This window comes from Pipistrellus hanaki, assembly GCF_964339955.1.
Source record: "Pipistrellus hanaki genome assembly, chromosome: 6".
NCBI classification, from domain to species: Eukaryota; Metazoa; Chordata; class Mammalia; order Chiroptera; family Vespertilionidae; genus Pipistrellus; species Pipistrellus hanaki.
The window spans coordinates 7,019,382-7,039,522 of NC_140508.1; the positions used below are offsets into that span (position 1 = coordinate 7,019,382).

At 47.6% G+C, this 20,141-nt stretch overlaps 1 protein-coding gene across 2 annotated transcripts; it reads right to left on the bottom strand.

Moving 5' to 3' along the window:
• Positions 1-20: 20 nt before the first annotated feature.
• NELFCD (negative elongation factor complex member C/D) lies at positions 21-15,774 on the bottom strand. 2 transcript variants are annotated; one of them, XM_084887254.1, is made up of 15 exons: positions 15,585-15,774; positions 13,023-13,135; positions 12,678-12,787; positions 11,823-11,932; positions 10,680-10,787; positions 10,024-10,176; positions 9,488-9,618; positions 8,694-8,859; positions 8,288-8,422; positions 7,755-7,894; positions 7,060-7,174; positions 1,171-1,266; positions 959-1,099; positions 499-628; positions 21-412 (listed from the first exon to the last, which is right to left on the bottom strand). In XM_084887254.1, the coding sequence occupies exons 1-15, from the start codon at positions 15,669-15,671 to the stop codon at positions 378-380; spliced, it is 1,770 nt and encodes a 589-aa protein (XP_084743380.1). In that variant the 5' UTR covers positions 15,672-15,774; the 3' UTR covers positions 21-377. The 2 variants fall into 2 exon arrangements, with proteins under 2 accessions (XP_084743380.1, XP_084743379.1); XM_084887253.1 differs by having other exon boundaries at positions 13,023-13,138; positions 15,585-15,724.
• Positions 15,775-20,141: the final 4,367 nt, after the last annotated feature.

Below are 20,141 nucleotides of genomic sequence, written 5' to 3' on the forward strand. Positions count from 1 at the left end.
CAGAACACCAGGGTCTACACTTTCCAACGCAAAAGGAAGGTTTTATTTGTCTTTGGGAAATTAACACAATGAAATGAAATAACTAATCAGGTTCTTGTAAGAAAGCATAAGTCAGCTTTGCAAGCAGCTGATTTAAGTGTTTCAGGTTCTGAATTCCCACCACCTATCCCAAGAGGTAACCTGAACACAGGCCCTATTGGGGGAGAGAATACTGTGAACAGAACTGACAAGGTGAGGGACCACTCATGACAGCAATTTTCCACTTATCTTGTTCAGTTTTCCTTTTTTAAATGCCATCCACCCGAGAACGCATTTCCGAGGTGCTGCCTGAGCCCCTTTGGTCTGGAATGTTCTCTCAGGCTCCGGAGGGCACTGGGTCAGTTTACGAGAATGAAGTTGGACTTGCAGTGAACTTTGCAAACGGGAGGAACACAGGTCAGAACCAGGAGGTAAAACATGACATGTAAACTAGCAGGAGGACACTCCCACCCAGCCTACCTATGAATTCTGTCACAGGGTCGTGTTCCCCTTCAGTCTTAATGGTGCCTGCAATGCTGTCGTTTTCCAAGATGGGGAGGAAGAGCTGCACGAAGTCAGAGGTGTATGGCGGAGCTATGACGTCGAGCACCTGCAAGGAGAGGACAGCAGGTCACTGCTCCCGCACGCATGCCCGCGAGCAGCCTTGCACCACAGGCTGATGGAATGAATGCCAGTTGGTCCGGAGAAAACCACCCTCCCCACCCAGCGTCTTGCTCCCCAGTGACCGAGGACCCAGGGGCAGTGCAGGTAAACACAGTACAGTAGCAGCGTGTAGGAGGAAACCGGTATCTATGTCACTATCATCGGCATGGTTACCAGGAAGCACAGTTCTCAGGGTTAGGTGCAAAACACTTAAATTAATCCAGAAAGGACACTGTTAGTGTATACAGCAGGGACATGAAACAAATGTGTTGCTGACCTCAGTTACAAAATAGCGAATGAGAGAAATGTCAGTGTCCAGCTTTTCCAGACACTTTCGGATGTAACCGACAACAGGAAGTACATAACCGCGACTCAGCAGGTGTACCATCCTGTCCAACAGGGTCTTCTTCAGCTCGAGCTACAAGAGTGAACAGAAATCAGTTAGAGAAGGCCCTCTCCTCAGCCACCTGGCAGCCCTGCCCTGCTCACCTGCTCCATCACGTCCAGCTGGGAGTGCTCCGTCTCAAAGAGTTTCACGAGCAGCTGCAGGACCTGGGGGTGCAGGAGCTGGTGGCAGGTGCTGATCTGCAAACAGACCAAGGGAGCCCTGCTGAGCATGAGGGCCGGTCCCAGCGTTCATCATCAGCACACAGAGCCACTGTCACTGTCACAGCCAACAGACAGCTTATCCTAACAACTGTGGTCCCCATCACTCAGCCCAGCCAGTCAGCTGGCTTCACCTGATACAGACATCTACACGGTCCTCAAAAGGAAAACCCTGGTTTAGGATAGAAATAATTGACTTTGGAGACTAAAGGCAAAAGGAGTATATCAACACCAAGCCAACATTGTAAGAAATGTTAAAGGGACTTCTGTAATAAGAAGAAACAGAGAGAAACCTAGGCATACAAAATTAAAATGGCAACAAATAAGTACCTATCAATAATAACCTTAAATGTAAATGGCTTAATGTTCCAATCAAAATACACAGGGTATCTAAATGGGTACAACAACATGATTCAACTATATGCTGTCTACAAGAGGCCCATCTCACATCAAACGACACACACAGGATGAGAGTGAAGGGTGGAAATATTTTTTCCATGAAAATGGAAAAGAAAAAGCTGGAGCAATACTCATATCTGATAAAATAAAATAGACTTCGAAATGAAGGCCATCACAAGGACAACGAAGCTCACTACATAATACTAAAGAGATCAGTCCAACAAGAAGATATAACCCTGGTAAAACACATGCACCAATATATGGACTTAAGTACATATAGAGACTTCTAGAGGACTTCAAGGGAGAGACTAACAACAATACAGCCATAGTAGGGGACTTTAATACCCTGCTGACTTCCAGACAAAAGGTTAACAAGGAAACTGACTCTAAAGGATCAAGAAAGAATTAAAAAAAACTTCCTAAAAACAAATGATATGAACCCACAACCCCAAATCTCTTGGAAAAAGCAAAAGCAGCCCTGAGAGGGAAGTTCCTAGAACTACAGGGGTACCTCAAAAAACAAGAAAAATCATTAATAAACTACTTAATTCTACAACTCAAATAATAGGAACAAGGGAAGCTCAGAGTAAGTAGAAGGCAGGAAATAATAAAGATTTGAGCAGGAACAAATGACATAGACTAAGAAAGCAATACATAAAATCCATGGAACCAAGAGCTGGTTCTTTGAAAGGATAAACAGAATTGATGAACCAATTGCCAGACTCATCAAGAAGCAAAGAGAGATGACCCAAATAAATAAAATCAGAAACCAAAGCTGAGAAATAACCATTGACACCACAGAAATACAAAGAATTTAAGGAAATATTATGAACAACTATATGCCAACAAGCTAGATAATGTGGGTGAAATGGACAAATTTCTAGAAAAAAAATCAATCTCCCTAAACAGAATTAGGAAGAATCAGAAAATCTGAATAGGTCAATAAAAACTGAGGAAATTGAAGCAGTATTAAAAAACAAACAAAAAAACAACAAAAAACCCAGCAAACAAAAGGGTCTGGACTGCTTTACAGGGGAGTTTACCAAACATTCAAAGAAGAACACTTACACTCCTCAAACTCTTCTACAACATCCAAGAGGAAGGAACACTTCTAAGTTCTTTTCATGAGGCCAGCATTACCCTAATTCTAAAACCTGATAAAGACACTACAAAGAAAGAGAATGACAGGCCAATATCCCTGATGAACATAGATGCTAAAAGCCTCAATAAAATATTAGCAAATCAGATCCACAATATATTACAAAGATAATACACCATGACCAAGTGGGATTTATTCCAGGGATGCAAGGCTGGTACAATATTTACAAACCAATAAATGTGATACATCACATTAACAAATTGAAAGACAAAAATCACATGATCATACCAATAGACACAGAAAAAGCATTTGACAAAATCCAACACCCATTTTCAATAAAAACCCTCAGTAAAGTGAGAATAGAGGGAGCATATCTCAACATGATAATGGCCATATATGATAAACCTACAGCCAACATACTCAATGGGCAATAGCTAAAACCATTTCCCATAGGAACAGGAACAAGACAGGGATGTCCACTTACCACTCTTATTCAACATAGCACTGGAAGTCCTACCCACAGCGATCAGACAAGAAGAAGAAATAACAGGCATCCAAATGGGAAAGGAGCCGAAACTGGTTTGGCTCAATGGATAGAGCATTGGCCTGCGGACTGAAAGGTCCTGGGTTCAATTCCAGTCAAGGGCATGTACCTTGGTTGCGGGCACATCCCCAGTAGGGGGTGTGCAAGAGGCAGCTGATTGGTGATTCTCTCATCGATGTTTCTAACTATCCCTCTCTCTTCCTCTCTGTAAAAATCAATAAAGTATATTTTTTTTAAAATGGGAAAGGAGGAAATATAACTCTCATTATTCGAAGGTGACATGATATTATACATAGAAAAACCTAAAGACTCCACCAAAAACCTCTAGATTTAATAAATGAATTTGGCAATTTAGCAGGATACAAAATCAACACCCCAAAATGAATGCTTTTTTGATACACCAATAATTAATTCTTCAGAAAGAGAAACTAAAGAAGCAATCCCATTTACCACTGCAACAAAAAATTTAAAATACTTAGGAATAAACTTAACCTAGGAGACAAAAGACCTGCACTTGGAAAACTACAGGACATGAAAAAAGACAAAAGGTAGAAACAAGTGGAAGAATATACAGTGTTCATGGATAGGTAGACTTAACATCATTCAAATGTCTATAACTACCCAAGGTAATCTACAGATTCAATGCAATCCCTATTAAAATATCAACAGCATATTTCAGAGATATAGAACAAATTCTTGAACAAATTACATGGAACCAAAAAAGACCCTGAATAACCTCAGCAATCTTGAGAAAAAAGAACAAAGTTGAAGGAAGCACAATACCAAATTTCAAGTTATACTACAAAGCCACTGTAATGGCATATAGATCAACTGAACAGAACAGAGACCCTAGAAATTGACACATGCCATTACATTCAATTAATATTTGACAAGGAGGCAAGAGCATACAATGGAGTCAAGACAGTCTCTTCAATAAATGGTGTTAAAAAAATTTACATGGACTTATACATGCAAAAAAAAAAAAAATGAAACGAGACCACCAACTTACACCATACACAAAAATAAATTAAAAATGGATAAAAGACTTAAATATAAGTCGTGAAACTATTAAAACCCTGTAAGAAATCATAGGTAGCAAAATCTCAGACATCTCTCATAGCAATGTATTTCTGGATACATAGACTAGGACCAAAGAAAATGAGAAAATAAAAAACTGGAGCCACATCAAAATAAAAGGCTTCTGTTCAGCAAAAGAAACCATTAACAAAATGAAAAGGGAGCCCAGTTAATGGGAGGACATATTTGTCAATGATACATCTGAAAAAGGGTTAATATCCAAAATATATAAGGAACTCATACAACTTAACAGAAGGAAGACAAACAATCCTATTAAAATATAGGCAAAGGATATATAATAACTAGATAATTCTCCAATTAACTAGATGGCAAAGAGACATATGAAAAAATGCCCCAACTCACTGATCACCATTGAGATGCAATTAAAACAAAAACGAAGTACCACCTCACCTCTGTCAGAATGGCTACCACCAACAAATCAACAAACGACAAATACCGGTGAGGATGTGGAAAAAGGGAACCCTCGTGCACTGCTGATGGGAATGCAGACTGGTGCAGCCACTGTGGAGAACAGTATGGAGTTTCCTCAAAAAATGAAATATGGAACTGCCATTTGATCCAGTGATCCCAATTCTAAGAATATATCCTAAGAAACCTGAAGCACCAATCAGAAAGAAGGTATGCACCCCTATGTTCATAGCAGCACAATTTACAATAGCTGGAAACAGCCCAAGTGCCCATCAGTAGATGAGTGAATAAAAAAGCTGTGGTACATTTACACCATGGAATACTATGCAGTAGTAACAAAGAAGAATCTTTTGGCAGTCCTTCCACTACAGGTGGGCTCCCGCTTGGCCCCCCATATCAACAAATTAAATTTCTTCCTGTCTGTTTTAATTTGCGTGTGGCCCTTCTCCAGAACCCGAACCCTGAACCGGACCCTGAACCATGCAGGAAGTGAAAGGGGTTCCCAAAACTGGCACCTGACCAGGGGACATCAGGAGAAGGAGGTATTTTTCGCCTAAGAGTGAAGGAAGGAAATAGTAAACTGAGAAAAGGTGTGGAAAATTCACCGAAAAAAGGTTTGTATATTTTTAGAAAACAACTCCACGACCATGCAGATTCCTGCAACAGAGAGGAATTGACAGGAATGCTCCAGCCATGAAGACAAGAAGAGAAACAGTCCAGAAATGGAAGACTCTGACGACGCCTTGCCATGCTAGCAGTCAGCAGCTGTGCTTCACTGCAGGTTGCCCAGGACCAAACCAGAGAGGGTAAGACCTGCATCACCACCATTTCTCCACCATCCAGAACTGAAATATAATTGCTGCAATACACATAAGGAACTGTTTGGCATTAAAACTGGACTCAGAACTATTGGACATTGAAATTTGGACTCAAACATTTTTTGTTCTTATATGTTTATTTCTGGTCTATAGATGCAAGTTTTTTTTAAAGAAAGAAACGGGGAGATGCCAGAAACAGACCATTGTCACACTAATAGAAAAGGTGGTCAACCTTGAAGCTCTGAAAGGTCAGAGCTTACCAGTCCCTATCCAATTGAGACAATGGTAACTGAGGCAAAGTCCCCATCTTGTAATCATGTAAATCCTTACTGATATGATAATCCACTTATTACCTGCCTAAGGTCTATGGGTGCATCTTACACCTGCTTAAGGGTAAAGGGTGTATCCCATCGTCTCAAAAAAAAAAAGGGATAGCAAGGCCAGAGCCTAGCAGCAGTCCTCCTACTAGAGGTGGGCTCCTGCCTGGTTCCCTATATCACCAAACAAAAAAATAAAAAAAATAAAAAGAAGAATCTTCTACCATTTGAGATAGCATGGAGGGACCTGGAGAGTATCATGTTGAGTAAAATAAGTCAGTCAGAGAAAGACAAGTATCACATGATCTCACTCATATGTGGAATCTAAATAACAAAATCAACTGATGAACAGAATGGATCCAGAAACATGGAATAGATTGTGGAATCTCAGAGGGAAGGCGGCTGAGGGTGGGTGGGTAATAAGTAATCAACCGAGGACCTTGTATGCATATATGCATGGCCCATGGACACAGTTAATGGGGTGGTGAGGTCCTGGGTCTGGGGGAGGGCTGGAGGAGGTGAAGGGGGGAGAGGGGGAAGAAAAGACACATATGTAATACTTTCAACAATAAAGAATTTTTTTTTAAAATTCTGAAATTAAAAAAATAAACATAATTTTTAGGGACAACAGAAAAGTTATTGATAGCAAGAAATTATATACAAATTAATATATTGATATAAGTGGATGATAGGCAGCAAGGTATGCTAACTTTTTTTCATATAATACAGAAAAAATACTTTTTTCTATTTGCTTTAATAATGATAGAAATAAAGTCTAAACAGAGGCATGAATACATGCAACTGACAACTGACAAAGGGAGAGGCAACTGGAAATAAAAATGAAACAACTTGCTCTGATGAGAATGTCCTGAGCTCACTTGCAGATGTGCCAGAAACACAGGCACAGACAGCACAAGCACGGACAGCACCGCAGGTGTGGGCACAACGTTTTGTTCAATATTGTTTTGTTTCGACACCGATGGCATGCTAGGGGCACTAACTGTGGCTCCTATGCATTAGCCCATGTTCAAATCGTTTCCCTTCAGTCAACGCACCACTGTGTGCTGCGTGTGGCTCTCCAGCCCCTACCTCGTCCAGCAGCGCCAGGTGCACCGGGGTGTGGTCAGTCTGAAGCTGGAAGTATCGGGGCTCTGACACGGTCCAGTCCACCCACTTCAGCACCCCCATCGCCACCACTGGAAACCTGCCGGTAACAAGGCCCAATGCTGCCTTTCAAAATTTGTTCAACAACAAACAGAAAGGTTTTAAAAAAACAAGGACAACAAGCTCAATCTATCCCATCAATCCGTTTGATACTCTGCAAGGGAGATACCATCAGTGAGAGAGGAGCCGGTTCCCTGCCAACCAACACGCAGCGCGGAACCCTCGCTCAGTGCGCGGCTCCTCCACCTTCTCCCTGCTCGACAGGAGAGCATCCGTGGAGCCCGCTGGAGCTGGGGGCAGGGTGAGGTTCACTGTTATTTAGCAAACCCCCTCCTTGTCCCTATAGCACAGGCTAACGGGAAAGACTCAAGTGCCATAAGAAAACACCCATTTATAAGCTTTTCTAGTGAACTTTTACTGATATAATTGGCATAATTGTTGAGTCTCCTTTTACGGTAAATAGACCCTTCTCTCCAAATCAGTTTTTGTAACTCAGTTTACAATTCTCCATATACATTCAAACAAGAGAAAATGAACGAGCGAACATTTCTGAAGCTTCCACAGGCTTTTTGAGTGAACTCCTCCCAGAGGGATGAAGGTGAGCACCGGCTGTCGCTTACCTGATGCACTGGTAGAGTGTGCTCAGCTCGGCCACCAGTTCAGAGGCTCCTTTGTTCTCGTTACAACACAGATTGTGAACGGTTTCGACCGCCTTCGACGTCGACTTCAGCTCATCCTTGTTGATGCTCACTCGCTTGTTCTGAAAACACCCCACCCCTGTCGGTGAGTCCCCCGGAGCACGTGCCTGGCCGGTTGGGTGATCTGCTACGGGCCACCTCTCTCTGCAAAGGCCCCTCCCTAGTCTGAAGTCAGGGGTCCATTTACTTAACGGTCACCCTCCCCAGGCACACGTTACCGAGAGACTGAAAGCCAAAGAGACTGGTGTGTGTTCTTCAGTCACACAAACTTCAAACTATAGTTTGAATAAGTAGTAGAGATGCTACTTTCTTGAGACTGTTTTTGGCACTTCAACTATTTTATGAATAAGCACTAAAAAGACATTTCTGACTCTACACGGGCTCATGATTTCTTGCAGCCAGAATCCCCAAATAATCGCCAGGAGGGGGTGGGTCACTTGTGTCCCTGACAGCACCTTCTTCCAGGTCTCCACCACGCTGGCCGCATACGCCAGGATGTGGATGTACTTGTGCTTGTGGTCCTGGTTGATCCTGGCGCCGGGTTTAAAGAGCGACTGCATGAACAGGTCCAGGAAGGCTGGCACCCGGATCTGGGGAGGACACAGGACAAGGTGGAAAGGGACGCGGAAACATGGCAGGGAAGTCCACTCACGCTCACGATGGCGGGCTGTGAGTGGCCCACACCCAGCAGCTGCTTCGGTGTGTGGGCTCAGTGTGGGATGGGGGACCAGGAAATGCATAGAAACATTTCCACACGAATTGGTCCTCATTGACTTAAGAGCAGCAAGAGAAACACAGACTTCCCACGATCGCCCTTCCCCGCTGGCATGGCACTTACGAGCTCAACGAGAAGGCACTTACGAGCTCAACAGGAGGCGGGTCCATGCTTGTAAACATCTTGAACAGGACTGTGATGTCAGCCGGATTCAGGGCTCCTTTGGACAACATAGCCCCAAGGGCCTGGCACGCCCTCGGGTAGGAGGCAGCCGTGCCTAGTGCTAGCGTGATCTGACTGGCGTCATGGCCTCTTGATGAAAACAATCATGTATCTCATCGTCAGTAAGGGAGACTACATCATTAATGACCCCTCCTTCCCTCCCTTTTTCTCAGTGAATGCTCTGACGGCTGGGACCCCTGTTTTTCCCTAGTCCTGCTTTCACTGTACACTCACCAACTGACCCAGGAGACAACACTTGGAGCTACTGGGAAGGAAGGGTTCAACACAGCTTGTAGACTTTCTAGAAGGAACCACTCACTTTCTAAATACCTTGTTAAGACTCCACCAGTAGAAAATAAAGACAATAAGAGCTAATCTTATTCTACAATATGGACAACCCCAATAATTAGATTACTGACTAACCACTTTCAAGACTATTCTTATCAACAACTGATAAATCCCAATATATGAAACACAGATTCAAAAACCCAGTGAGTTGAACAATCATCCAGTACTTAACAAATTATCCATCAAAGCAACACCAAGGAGGCAAGGCCTCCACGCCCTGAAGTGTCCCTGACTTCTCCAGCTTGGGGGTCAGCGGCAGGCAGGCTGTGTGTGTGACCCGGAAGAGGGCCTGGAGTCTAAGGCTGTGGAAGTGGGCAATGGGGGATCTACTGGGGCAGCTAGCGGGACCCGGTGATCAGACCCCGCTCACTTCTCCTGGGCGAAGCGCTGGACCTCCTGGGCGATCCTGCGCACGGCGGAGCCGCCCTGCTCCTCCTGAGCCAGCACGGACATCATGGCCTGGGCAAACAGGTACGTGTGCTCCCCGTGGCACACCATTTTCTGGAAAAGTCAGGGAGGGAGTGTGAGGGTTCACGCTGTAGCAATGACAAACGCAGAGCAAAGGGCAGATGGCCCTGTCCTCTGCAGGAAGCTGTCACTGTGGAAGGAGCTTTTGGCAGGGGGTCCCCTAAAGCAGGGGTCCTCAAACTTTTTAAAGTGGGGGCCAGATCACGGTCCCTCAGAGAGCTGGAGGGCCGGACTATATGAACTACTAATTCCTACTGTAACACCTCGGCTGCGCTCACTGCCCAAAAAACCTGGCGGGCCGGATCAGCCTCCTCTGCGGGCCGCATGTGGCCCGCGGGCTGTAGTTTGAAGACCCCTGCCCTAAAGGAAGGGGCAGTTCCCATGGGAAATGCTTGACCCAGCCGCCTCCTTCCACTCCGAGACCAACTGAGAACTTACAGCAAACTCAGGAAGGTTTTTTTCAAGGTTTTCTTCTCCTCCATCCAAAATGGTAGCCAGAGAGGTGCGCAGTACTCTGGAGAACACCTCCAGCTGCTGGCAGGCTGTGGACACACTGGTTATCTCCCCCTGGTACCCTGCGTCAGAAATAAGCTACAACACAAAAAGCAGCAGCCAAACAGAGTGTCAGCAAGTAGTGGCTACACATTTCACAGCAAGCTGCCTGGTTATCAGTGTTCGTGGTGAGATGGGACAAGCAAGCACTGGTCTCAGTCACACACCTTCACTCTGACCCTGCTCCGCCTCTAACTAGGTGTGTGCCCAAGCCAACCCCTGGCTCTGTTTCTTTATAAGATGGAGGAGACAGACCAGGCAGTCCTGCAGGCCTCCTTGGGACACAACAGACTCTATGTTTCTGCCAAATCCTAGAAACCCCAGAAATGTTGACCCCCAAACACACATACACATTCTGTGCTTTTCTTTCTCATGTAGGGCTAGGGCTTATTCAAGTAAAACGATGAAGGCCTTTACCAACAAAGCAAATGCAGTCTCTCAAAGGAGAAAGATCACCCCCCCACACACACACTAATCATCCTTAAAGACAGCCATTGCTCATGAACGCTGCTGTCTTTCTCTGCCTCTGGCCCTCTTCCTACCTTAACAGTGAAGTTAAGCATCAGACAGTCTGGATGGGCTTCGGCCAGTTTGTAGAAAAGATCTCTCCATGTGGTATGTGCAATCATTTGTTCAAGCCACGCTGGGGTCTGCCGACAGACACAGACAGACAGACAGGGAGAGGTGAGGCCCAGCATTGGCTTAGTGAAGACTGTGCCGTCTAAACAATCACGGATATCTTCAGCTGCAGAGGAGAGCCCTGGAGCATTGGACGTGGCCCCACAGTCCCAGAGCGGCTGACGCCTCACGGGCAGCTGAGTGGCAGAGTCGAACGCCCACTCACGGCTTCTGGGAAAGCCAACTCCACGCAGGACCCACCAAGGCACTTCCTGGAGACTTCCAAGAGTCCCACAGAAGACGCGCATGGGAACAGCATCACACGCACAACTGCTTCCTGCTAAATCAGCTGTGCCTGGGCACAGGGGACCAGGCAGCTGAAATAGCGCAGATGGCTTTGCCCATCACTGGCGGAGCAGCCATGGGAATGTGGCTCTCAGCTCTCCTGCTGCGTGGCTGCCAGGGCTGCGCTCTGCATCCATCAGCCCTCCGTGCCAAGGCTGAGCTGCCCACAGGCTGCTCCCAGACACCGAGGGTGGCCGGGCTCTGAGGGCTCCTGTGACAGGTGATTGTGGCTTTTGCAGACTCTGACATTGCTGAAACTTTCTGACAACTGCACTATCGTCTGAGTCCCCTCCTACCTGCCCTCCCTCTTGTCTTCAGAGGTCAGACCTGTCTCACAGCTCCTGCAGCCTTCTCCAGCCACTACTCATCTTCCTCAAAGGTGTGTCCCCCAGGCCTTCCACAGACTAATCCAGCCCTGGCATCTTCTTCGTGGAGGACCTAAATGACCGAGCCACACCACCTTACAGCCTGCGCCTGGAGGTAGCATGGAATGGAGGTGGGAATCTGCTGTTTTCTCTGGAGCTGGTACCTGAGTGCCTCTCCCCACTAGACCAGGTGTGGCATTTAAAGGGCAATGGTGACTTGATGCAACTTGTGTCTCACACCCTGATTTTAGTCTCTAACTCTTACATTTCTTATATAACATGCCACATGCCACTGTGCACATGGGATTAGCAAAAGGCCCTAGGAACTCAGATTAGAAAAAGAAACAAGGCCCTCACCTCTCCTTCTTCAGTAAAGATAGAGTCTGCTTTGCGGGGGTCAAAATGTTTGATCAACAAATTCTTCAAGTGATTCTCCACGGTCTCCTGCACCTGCACAGGCTCAACACCTGAGAGAAAACGACAACCTCTCAATTCGTTGTGTTACTTTAAAGAAAACAGACAGCTCCAGTCTCTATGTGAGTCAAATATCAGAGAACTGCTTCTGACAACTGAGGATTTGGGATCAATTCTTAAAAATTCCTATTTAGTAATCCTATTCAATGCTAAGAACCAAAAGGAGCACAGAGCAGAACACAAGGATGCTCTGCCCTTTCTGCATGGACAGGACAATATCGTCAAACTTCGCTAAGGATGAGGACAAATGACCACACCAGACAGGCAGGAGGACAAAAAGACACACCCGTGTGCAGGAGGAGGGAGCAGGTGCAGCCAGCAGAGACACCTGTCCAACCACTGTGACAGGACGACAGACTGCTTTCCAGGAAGTCTTACTGTGTCGTCGCAGCCAGTTCCGTGATTGACAGGAGGCTCTACTCTGATCACATTCGCTGAAGGCCACAATCACACTCAGCCCTAACCTGTCCACCATCTGCTGCTTGCTCTCATGGACCTCTGAAGGACACCCCCACATACACCGGGGAACAGTTCAATGAGAATCACAGTAGCGGGCTATCTGTGAACCTCAGTCACCGAGTGAAAGGTAAGGGTAGGAAAGTTCAGTTCTGTCTTACTTAAGTCTTAAAAGCCAGGAAGACAAAGCAGCTTTCCAATTGATCAGCATTACAGTGACCAAAGGTCTTTGAAAAGCAGGGGAAGGTGATGAGCAGCCAGGGCAGGGGCCCCACAGAGCACCTGTCTGGATGAGCCACTCGGCCAGCAGATTGACCGTCTGGGCCACGGCCGTGTAGTTCTCTGACAAGAGCTGGATCACGTTCTCCGGAGACCCTCCTGCCTGAAAGTACCTGGAAAAAGGAACAAACGCTTTCACTGACATGAAGGCAGACGGCATGGGTGGATGACAGCTGGAGCCAGGTGAGGAGGGAGACAGGTTACTAAGGTTGTACAGTGTGCGGGGGACCCCCAGGAGGGGCCTTTCTGTCCGACATGGCAGCATTCTGACTTTCACAGGCCACCGTCCGGGTCCGCTACAAAACTTTCTCTAAGTCACAGCACTAGGAAGCCTTCTCACATCCGTACCTCTTGAGGGTGTTGAAGATGGAGGGCTCCATTATGTAGTCCCGGGTGGAGAACTTGTGGAGACACTCCTGCTGGACCTCAGCATCGTCCTCCCCCTCGGCATACTCCTCCTCCTGCTGGTGGTCATTCTCCGTTAACACAAGCTCCTGTGACCTCACAAGTCTCTCACTGCCTTCAAATTACTCCACTCACGGACATTATTACATGTGCCTTCCATGGCACTCGCAGGGAGTGGGCTGGACAGCAATGAGTAGCTAAGAAAATGGGATCCAGATCACACCAAGGGGGTCTGTCTTGCCTCTACCCTGGAGAACCTGTGCATGTGGCCACACAAGCCATGTCTTTGGGAACCTTCCCTGTTAAACAAAGAACATGAGCACCTACTCCCGCTTGGCTGCGGCGAGGATCGCACAGCTAATTTTTGGAAGAGCCACACACAGTGCCTGACATTAGTGCGAGTTCAGTAGACATTAGCTATTACTGTTCTTACTATTAGTCTGCATGTGCCATTTCATGCTTTCTGACCAGGTTAAGGCAACAGTGATTCTGCAGGCATACACCGCCAATCTGCTGTTAGAAAGTAAAGACCACAGACTTGCATCATATAAGCAGCCCTGGCCGGGTGCTAGTCCCCATTCTACCTGGAAACCACCGTAAGCACGCTCCTGAGTCTAAGGACAAAGCAGCATGATGATGTGATAACCATGTACCCATGACCTAGGAACATGTAACCTGTAAGACAAGGTGTCTCTTTCCACCAAAGGCGTTCGTTCACAAACTAGTTGGAGAGACAACCTCCGTGTGACTGACTCGGTGTAGGGCTAGAGCTGGACCAACTTGGCAAACACGGCCCAGGGCCAAACCTAGTCCTCCTCTTGTTTTTGTAAATGAAATTGACTGGAACAACAGCCAACTCCATTTTTTAACAAACCAGAATCTATGGCTGCCTCCCCCTTAGCAGAGCAGAGCTGAGTGGTTGTAGACCTGCACAGCCTAAAATACCGTGTGGCCTTTGCAGAGGTCAGCCGCCCTCTGAGACCATGCTGACGGGGAGCCTTAAACAAACAAGGCTGTGAAGGAAGCCCAGGCTCACCCTGAGGCTCCTCCTCATGTGAGAGTCTTGGGCTTCTACTATGGACCCCCTTCCCTCCTCCTACATCTTCTCTCGGACCGTACCCCCGCCCTGCCCGTAAATCTAGAGATTGATGGATGGATACCCATCTCTCTCTCTCCTGACTCAAGTACTCAACAGTGTGTTCTCATGTCCATTCCGATGCCCCACCATTATTCTAAACTCACTTGATCCAAAACTGGCCTCACCTTTTCCCTACAGCCCATATTTGAGTACAAGGCTCCATATTTGCCTGTCACCCCAACCCACAAACCTAGGCTTCCGCAATTTCTCCTCCTTCACTACTCCCCGCAGTTCCACCTCTGCTTGTCAGTCCTGTGTGGCCCTTCGCTCCCTCTTCCCCTCCCTATCCTGTGGGTGTCACAGGACTAACATTCCCCTCGGGGCTCGGCCTCCTTCCTGCCTCTCAATCACCTTTCACATGATGCCACCCTCACCTGAGAATATCTTTTATTATTAGTGATTTTAGAGAGGGGAACACTGATCTGTTGCCTCCTGTTCACACCCTCACATGGGATCAAACCCTCAACCTAAGTATGTGCCCTGACCAGAATCAAACCCAAAAGCTTTCTGTGTGCTGGGTGATGCTCCAACCAACCCAGCCACCAGGCCAGGCCAGCTGTCTTCATCAGCCGCCAGAAGGCTGTCTCACTCGGAAGGCACATCCAAGCTCCAGCATGCCCTCCACCTTCCAGCTGCTCCCCTGGCCAGGCTCCCCTGTGGATGGGCTACCTGCGGCCAGACTGAATGTTCGCATTCCAGTCGCTCTAGCTCCTTCCACCATGTGGACTTCACATCTCCCTGCCTCCTCCCCCGCAGCAAGCTCGGTCCCCGGGGAACAGATAGGAGTCACAGAAATGGACCTTGCAAGAGCTGCCAAAACTCGGCTCATGCCATCCCTTCACCTTTCCTGGCCTTCTCCCCCTCGTCTGAGCAGGTTCGGCGGTGCCCACTGGAACAACAGCGCAGAGCTGGGCTGGCCCACGCCTCATCCTCGCGAGCCCAGTGGGTGGGCCTGCACTGGGACCCTGCGGGTCAGTGGGGCCAGCCCAGCTCTGCCTGCCTCCGGGGGCGCCGAGGGCTACCTATTGGGCGAGGCCCTGGCCCATCACTCCGGGCCTCGAAGGCGCCACGTGCAAACCTCAGGGCAGGACCTGCCGAAGCCACCGCACTCGGTTCGGCCCATCGGGACCACGTGGGCGGCCGGCAGTGTGACACAGAAATGGAGGGAAGAGACCTGGGGTCACCTCGGGTCACGGCTGGGCGCCGCTCCTGCCCCCGCCCTGCAGGTCGCCGTGCGTGGCCGGCGGGCGGGGCTGAGGGGCGGGCCCGCCGCCGGGATGAAGGCGACGGCAGGGCGGCGCGCTGTGCTTGCACCACAAGGTGGCCGCGGGGCCGACGCGGCGGCGGGCCGCCCGGTGCCCCCTCACCTGGCCGCCTTCCGCCTCGTCGCCCCGCTCGGCCGCGTTCACGAAGTACTCCTCCTCCATGATGGCGCCCGGCGCGGCCCCCGCCATCCTCTCCCGGGAGCGAGCGAGCGGCCAAGGCGCATGCGCACGACAGGGCGGGAGAGCGCACGCGCGGCCCCGCGGCCCGGCTTCCCGCGGCCGTGCGCCTCCGCCCAAGAGGGAGGCGGAAGGGGCGGGACCGGGATGAGGGGCGGGGGCGGCGGGAGGGGCGGGGCCAGGCGGGAGGGGCGGGGCGGCACCGAGAATTGCCCCAGGCTCGCTGATCCAGGTGCTGAGGTCTGGAAGCTGGGTGGGTGCTGGCCTAGGGAACTTCCTTTGGGACCCTGGAGCACAGCCTGTTAGGAGTTTTTTACTAGAATCTTGCTTGGCTTGGGTTCGCGTCCCCTCCACTTCTCCCCTGTGACTTTTATCACTTTTAATAGTCCTGGAATCATCCGTTTCCTCATCGGACAACTGGCCCCATAGCAGGGCTGACTTATCAGATACAGGGCCTAAGGCCCACGAAAATGTTTAATGAGAAGAACAATAACTATTATATCAATGAATCCATCCTGGATTACATTAGTATATGTATAATTGGTATGAAGAACTAATGCAGTATAATATATAATTTTTAATATTTCTTTATGAAAGGCCCATAAAGGCCAATGTATCTAGAGCCCACAAATGTCATAATGCAGCCCTAGAAAAGAGGGCTTACTTCCTGCGGTAGCTGCTGAGAATAATGGAGATGATGCTTTTTAAGCCCATAGCATGGTTTTCACCAAATAGTAGGAGGTCCAAAAGCAAGAGCCTGAATTGAAAAAATTTTTTCCATGAAAAAAATTTCATGGAAATTTTTTTTAAATATATTTTATTGATTTTGTACAGAGAGGAAGGGAGAGAGATAGAGAGCTAGAAACATTGATGGGAGAGAGTCATCGATCAGCTGCCAAGGTACAGAACCCGGGATCTTTCAGTCTCCAAGCTGACGCTCTATCCATTGAGCCAAACCGGTTTCGGCAACTTCATGGAAATTTTGAACAAAGATGTTAACACCCTCTGATCTGGATGCTGTAAGGGCATTAGAGACAAGAGCGCTGGACACTGATGATAGGATGATTTCCAGAGGGCTCCCCAAGAAGATTTCATTCATTCCTTCTACACTTGATCTTAGCCAAAAGGCCAAGAAGCGATTCATTCATTCCTTTGAGCACTGTTTATTTACCTGTGCCTGACTCTATGCTACTTATTAAGTGCCTGAATCTATGCTACTTTTGGAGCTCATTGGTGAACAAACTGGACTCGGTCCTTGTCTTGAGGGAGGCTACATTCTACCCAGAGAGCTGAATGAAGGGAACAAATAAAATAATAACAAGTGCTAGTGTTCTGTGATAATAGGAGAGAGGAACTATGGGCGGTCGGAGAAAGCTTCTCTGAGTCAGATGCCAAAAGGAGTGAAGCAAGCTGTGACCAGGAGAGAACACTGTAGAACAGAGCTGCTTGCCATGTGTCTTTGGAACACAAAGGCTATTGAGAGTGGCGCCAGGCAGCCCAGATGAAGCAGAGACAGGCAGGGCCAGATCCTGGTAGGGAGTTAGGTTTTTGTACACAGTAGGTGCTCAGTAAATATTAGTTGCTATGACTAGGAGGAAACATTTGGGGTTTTTGTTTTGTTTTGTTTTTTGTTTTGTTTGCTTGCTTTGAGGGAGTGACAGATCATATCTGTGTTTTTGGTGCTGTGTCCCCATAGCTGAGGGGGAGGCCTTATGTTGGGGAACTTGGAGGTGGGAGTGCAAGATGGGAGGCCTCATGAGAGTTAATGGGTTAAGAAGGGGCTGGGGTAGATGCTCTAAGATTGAGGTTCAATCCAGAGAATGTAGCAGCCTTGGTAGGGGGTAGGGGGTGGCTATTGAGGAGGCCGGGAAGATGCTGAGACTTGCACCCTGTGTGCCTGGGATGGAGGAAGGCAGGTTTCTGCAAGGGACCATCCTGTATTCAGAAAGGGACTCGCACAACTGGAGGTGCCATCAGAACCTGCCTGCAGAGATGTCTTGCAGGTGGCTGGAGGTGGAAGCCTGTGACTCTAGCTCCTAGTCACAAAATGAAATCTATTAAGTTAATGAATGAATGCCCTGCTGATGGCTTGTTGCAGGGTTCATTTCCATGTGCTTTCTGAAGTGTTGCAAAGAATGGATGGCTGTTAAACTCCTACCTTCTCTCCTCTGGGATTTCCTTTTATAAAATAGTGCCTGAATTGAAAGCAGGCAATTAATATATGTATAAGCAATTGCTCGCATAGAAGCAGGGCTTACGTAACTCACCTCTGCCTCAATCAAAAGGTGACTCATTAAATGGATGAACAAACAACCCCTAATGAAAGCATTGCCTCCGGTCTGTGAGTCGCAATGATTTAGCATATCGGGTCTAGAGGTCTTGCCTCCCGAAATATGATTGACTTGTTTTTTAAAAGCCTTTCTAAAATGTCCAAATTAGCTTTCATTGCTTAAATTAAATACTCTGAAAACATTTTAGGATGATTTCCTGTTTAAGAAAGAGTCTGGTGGAAATTTCCATGGAAATGAAAAGTTGGTTTCGTTAGGCCATTGGAGGGACATTTGGGACCACCTTCTCAGTGCCACGGGCTGAGACGGAGCTGTAAACCATCGGCACAATTTGGTGCTAATGTCGGAAAAAAGAAATGCTGTCTCGTATGATGGGGAAAGTGCAGAGGGTCAGGGGCTTGAGCTGGCGGAGAGGTCAAGGAATGCCTCTCTAGGGAAATGATAGTGAAGCGGAGACTTCAGGCTCGAACATGGAGTCCTAAGAGAACAGGGCAGAGCTGAGAAAATAAAGATGACAGTGAGAGGAAGTGGCTGGAGTGCAGACCAGAAAAAGAATGGGGGATGGTGGGGAGGGGGGTGAGGGTGGAAGGAAGACTTGGCTGAGAGACAGGCAGGAGTCACATAACCTAAAAACATGGGCAAGAGAAGTGGACTTTATCCCCATGAGAATAGGTAGCCAGTGAAAGTTTTTAAACACAAGGGTGACATGATCATATGTAGGGATTTTAGAAGGTGGTTCTGGCTGCCAGGAGCAAAGCAGGGCTTGGGAGGCCAGTTAGGATGCTGCTGACAAAACATCCAAGTTGAGACTGTCAGTAAGTGCAGTTAAGGCAAGCTTGAGGCTGAAGTGAACCCATTTGTGAGAGGCTCAGGAGGCCAGGCAGGGGGGGTCCGAAGGGTCTTACCCAGCGAGTGAATAATAAACTCAAATATTCAAATCCTTCATCTTCCATTCATGCATCAGTCCACTCTTCTGTGTTCTTCAGGCCACTGAACAACACCTGCCACTGCCAGCCTTCCTGCCATATCCGAAGAGCACTTCTGTGTCTTCATTCTGATTGGTGTTCCAACACTGATCAGCACAGATAGCCCGGGCCATCCTGAGATCCGATCCCTCTCTGCATGGGCAGCACACACCTGCCTGCTTGGCCTCCACTGCCTCAGCGGCTTCTTCTCAGGCTTCTTCCCTTGTTGTCCCCAAACATTTCTCTAGACATTTCAGTTCCTGGGATGTAGGCCTGGAGTCTTCTCGACCTCCACTCTCTTTCTAGGGGATCTCATCTTTCTCACCCCTTCAAAATCATCTATATGCCGAGAACCCTCAAACCTGTATCTCCAACCCTTGTGTCATCTCTGATCTCCAGACTTGTGTATCTAAGTGACCCAACTGCCCCTTGACCTCACCATTAGGTTTCCCCAGGGGCATCTCAGCATCTCTGTGAGTGCCCCACATGGTCCTTCTGCAGGAAATGGGGCCACCAGCTCCACAGTTACCAAGACCAATCACTAGGAAGTCATCCTTAACAATTGTTTCCCATCCAATCCAAAAGTACTTCCTGTACCAGTTTTGGTTTAAAAGCATGCCTTCAGTCTCTCCATATCTCACATCTCCACTGACACCTTCTTAGTCCAGATTTCCACAATGTCTCATTGATTCAATGGCAGTAACCTCAAACCAACCTGGCCACATCTGTTCTTATTCTGATACAACCCATCCTCCAAACATCCACAATGTCTTGCCTTTTTACATTTTTCTAAATCGCTTTACCATAAAGAAAAACACCAAAGATTGCACTTTTTTTTTCTTTCTATAATCTGTGTCCTCATGAGGCAAATAAACTGGACAGATACTTATGGGACTTCTAGATGAAGGTTGGTGCCAAAGGGGAACAAAGAGACTGATGTGAATGTGACCCATGCCATCAAAGAGCTGCAGATCCAACAGAGGAGAAATGACATGCATATAGATAATTGAAACAGTACATGGATGACAATGCCATGCTCTGAGAGGAGTGTTGATGATGTTCTCTTGAAATCCAGAAGAGGAAGATCTTAATTCTGGCTGAGATGGTTAAGGGCTGTTTCTTGGAAGAAATGGCTTTTGAGCATATACTTAGCAGGTGGGCAGGATTTGAGCCTATTGAGATGATAGAAAAGGGTGCTAGAGGGAGAAGGAACAAGAAGCAAATGTCAT

What these genes read in the sequence shown, in the direction of transcription:
- NELFCD (XM_084887253.1), bottom strand. Translation starts at nt 15,671, where the DNA reads ATGGCGGGGGCCGCGCCGGGCGCCATCATGGAGGAGGAGTACTTCGTG. An exon ending in ACGAGGCGGAAGGCGGCCAG is followed by an intron (nt 13,139 to 15,584) that starts GTGAGGGGGCAC and finishes AATGACCACCAG; the next exon opens with CAGGAGGAGGAGTATGCCGA. An exon ending in TGCTTAACTTCACTGTTAAG is followed by an intron (nt 10,177 to 10,679) that starts GTAGGAAGAGGG and finishes TTTGTGTTGTAG; the next exon opens with CTTATTTCTGACGCAGGGTA.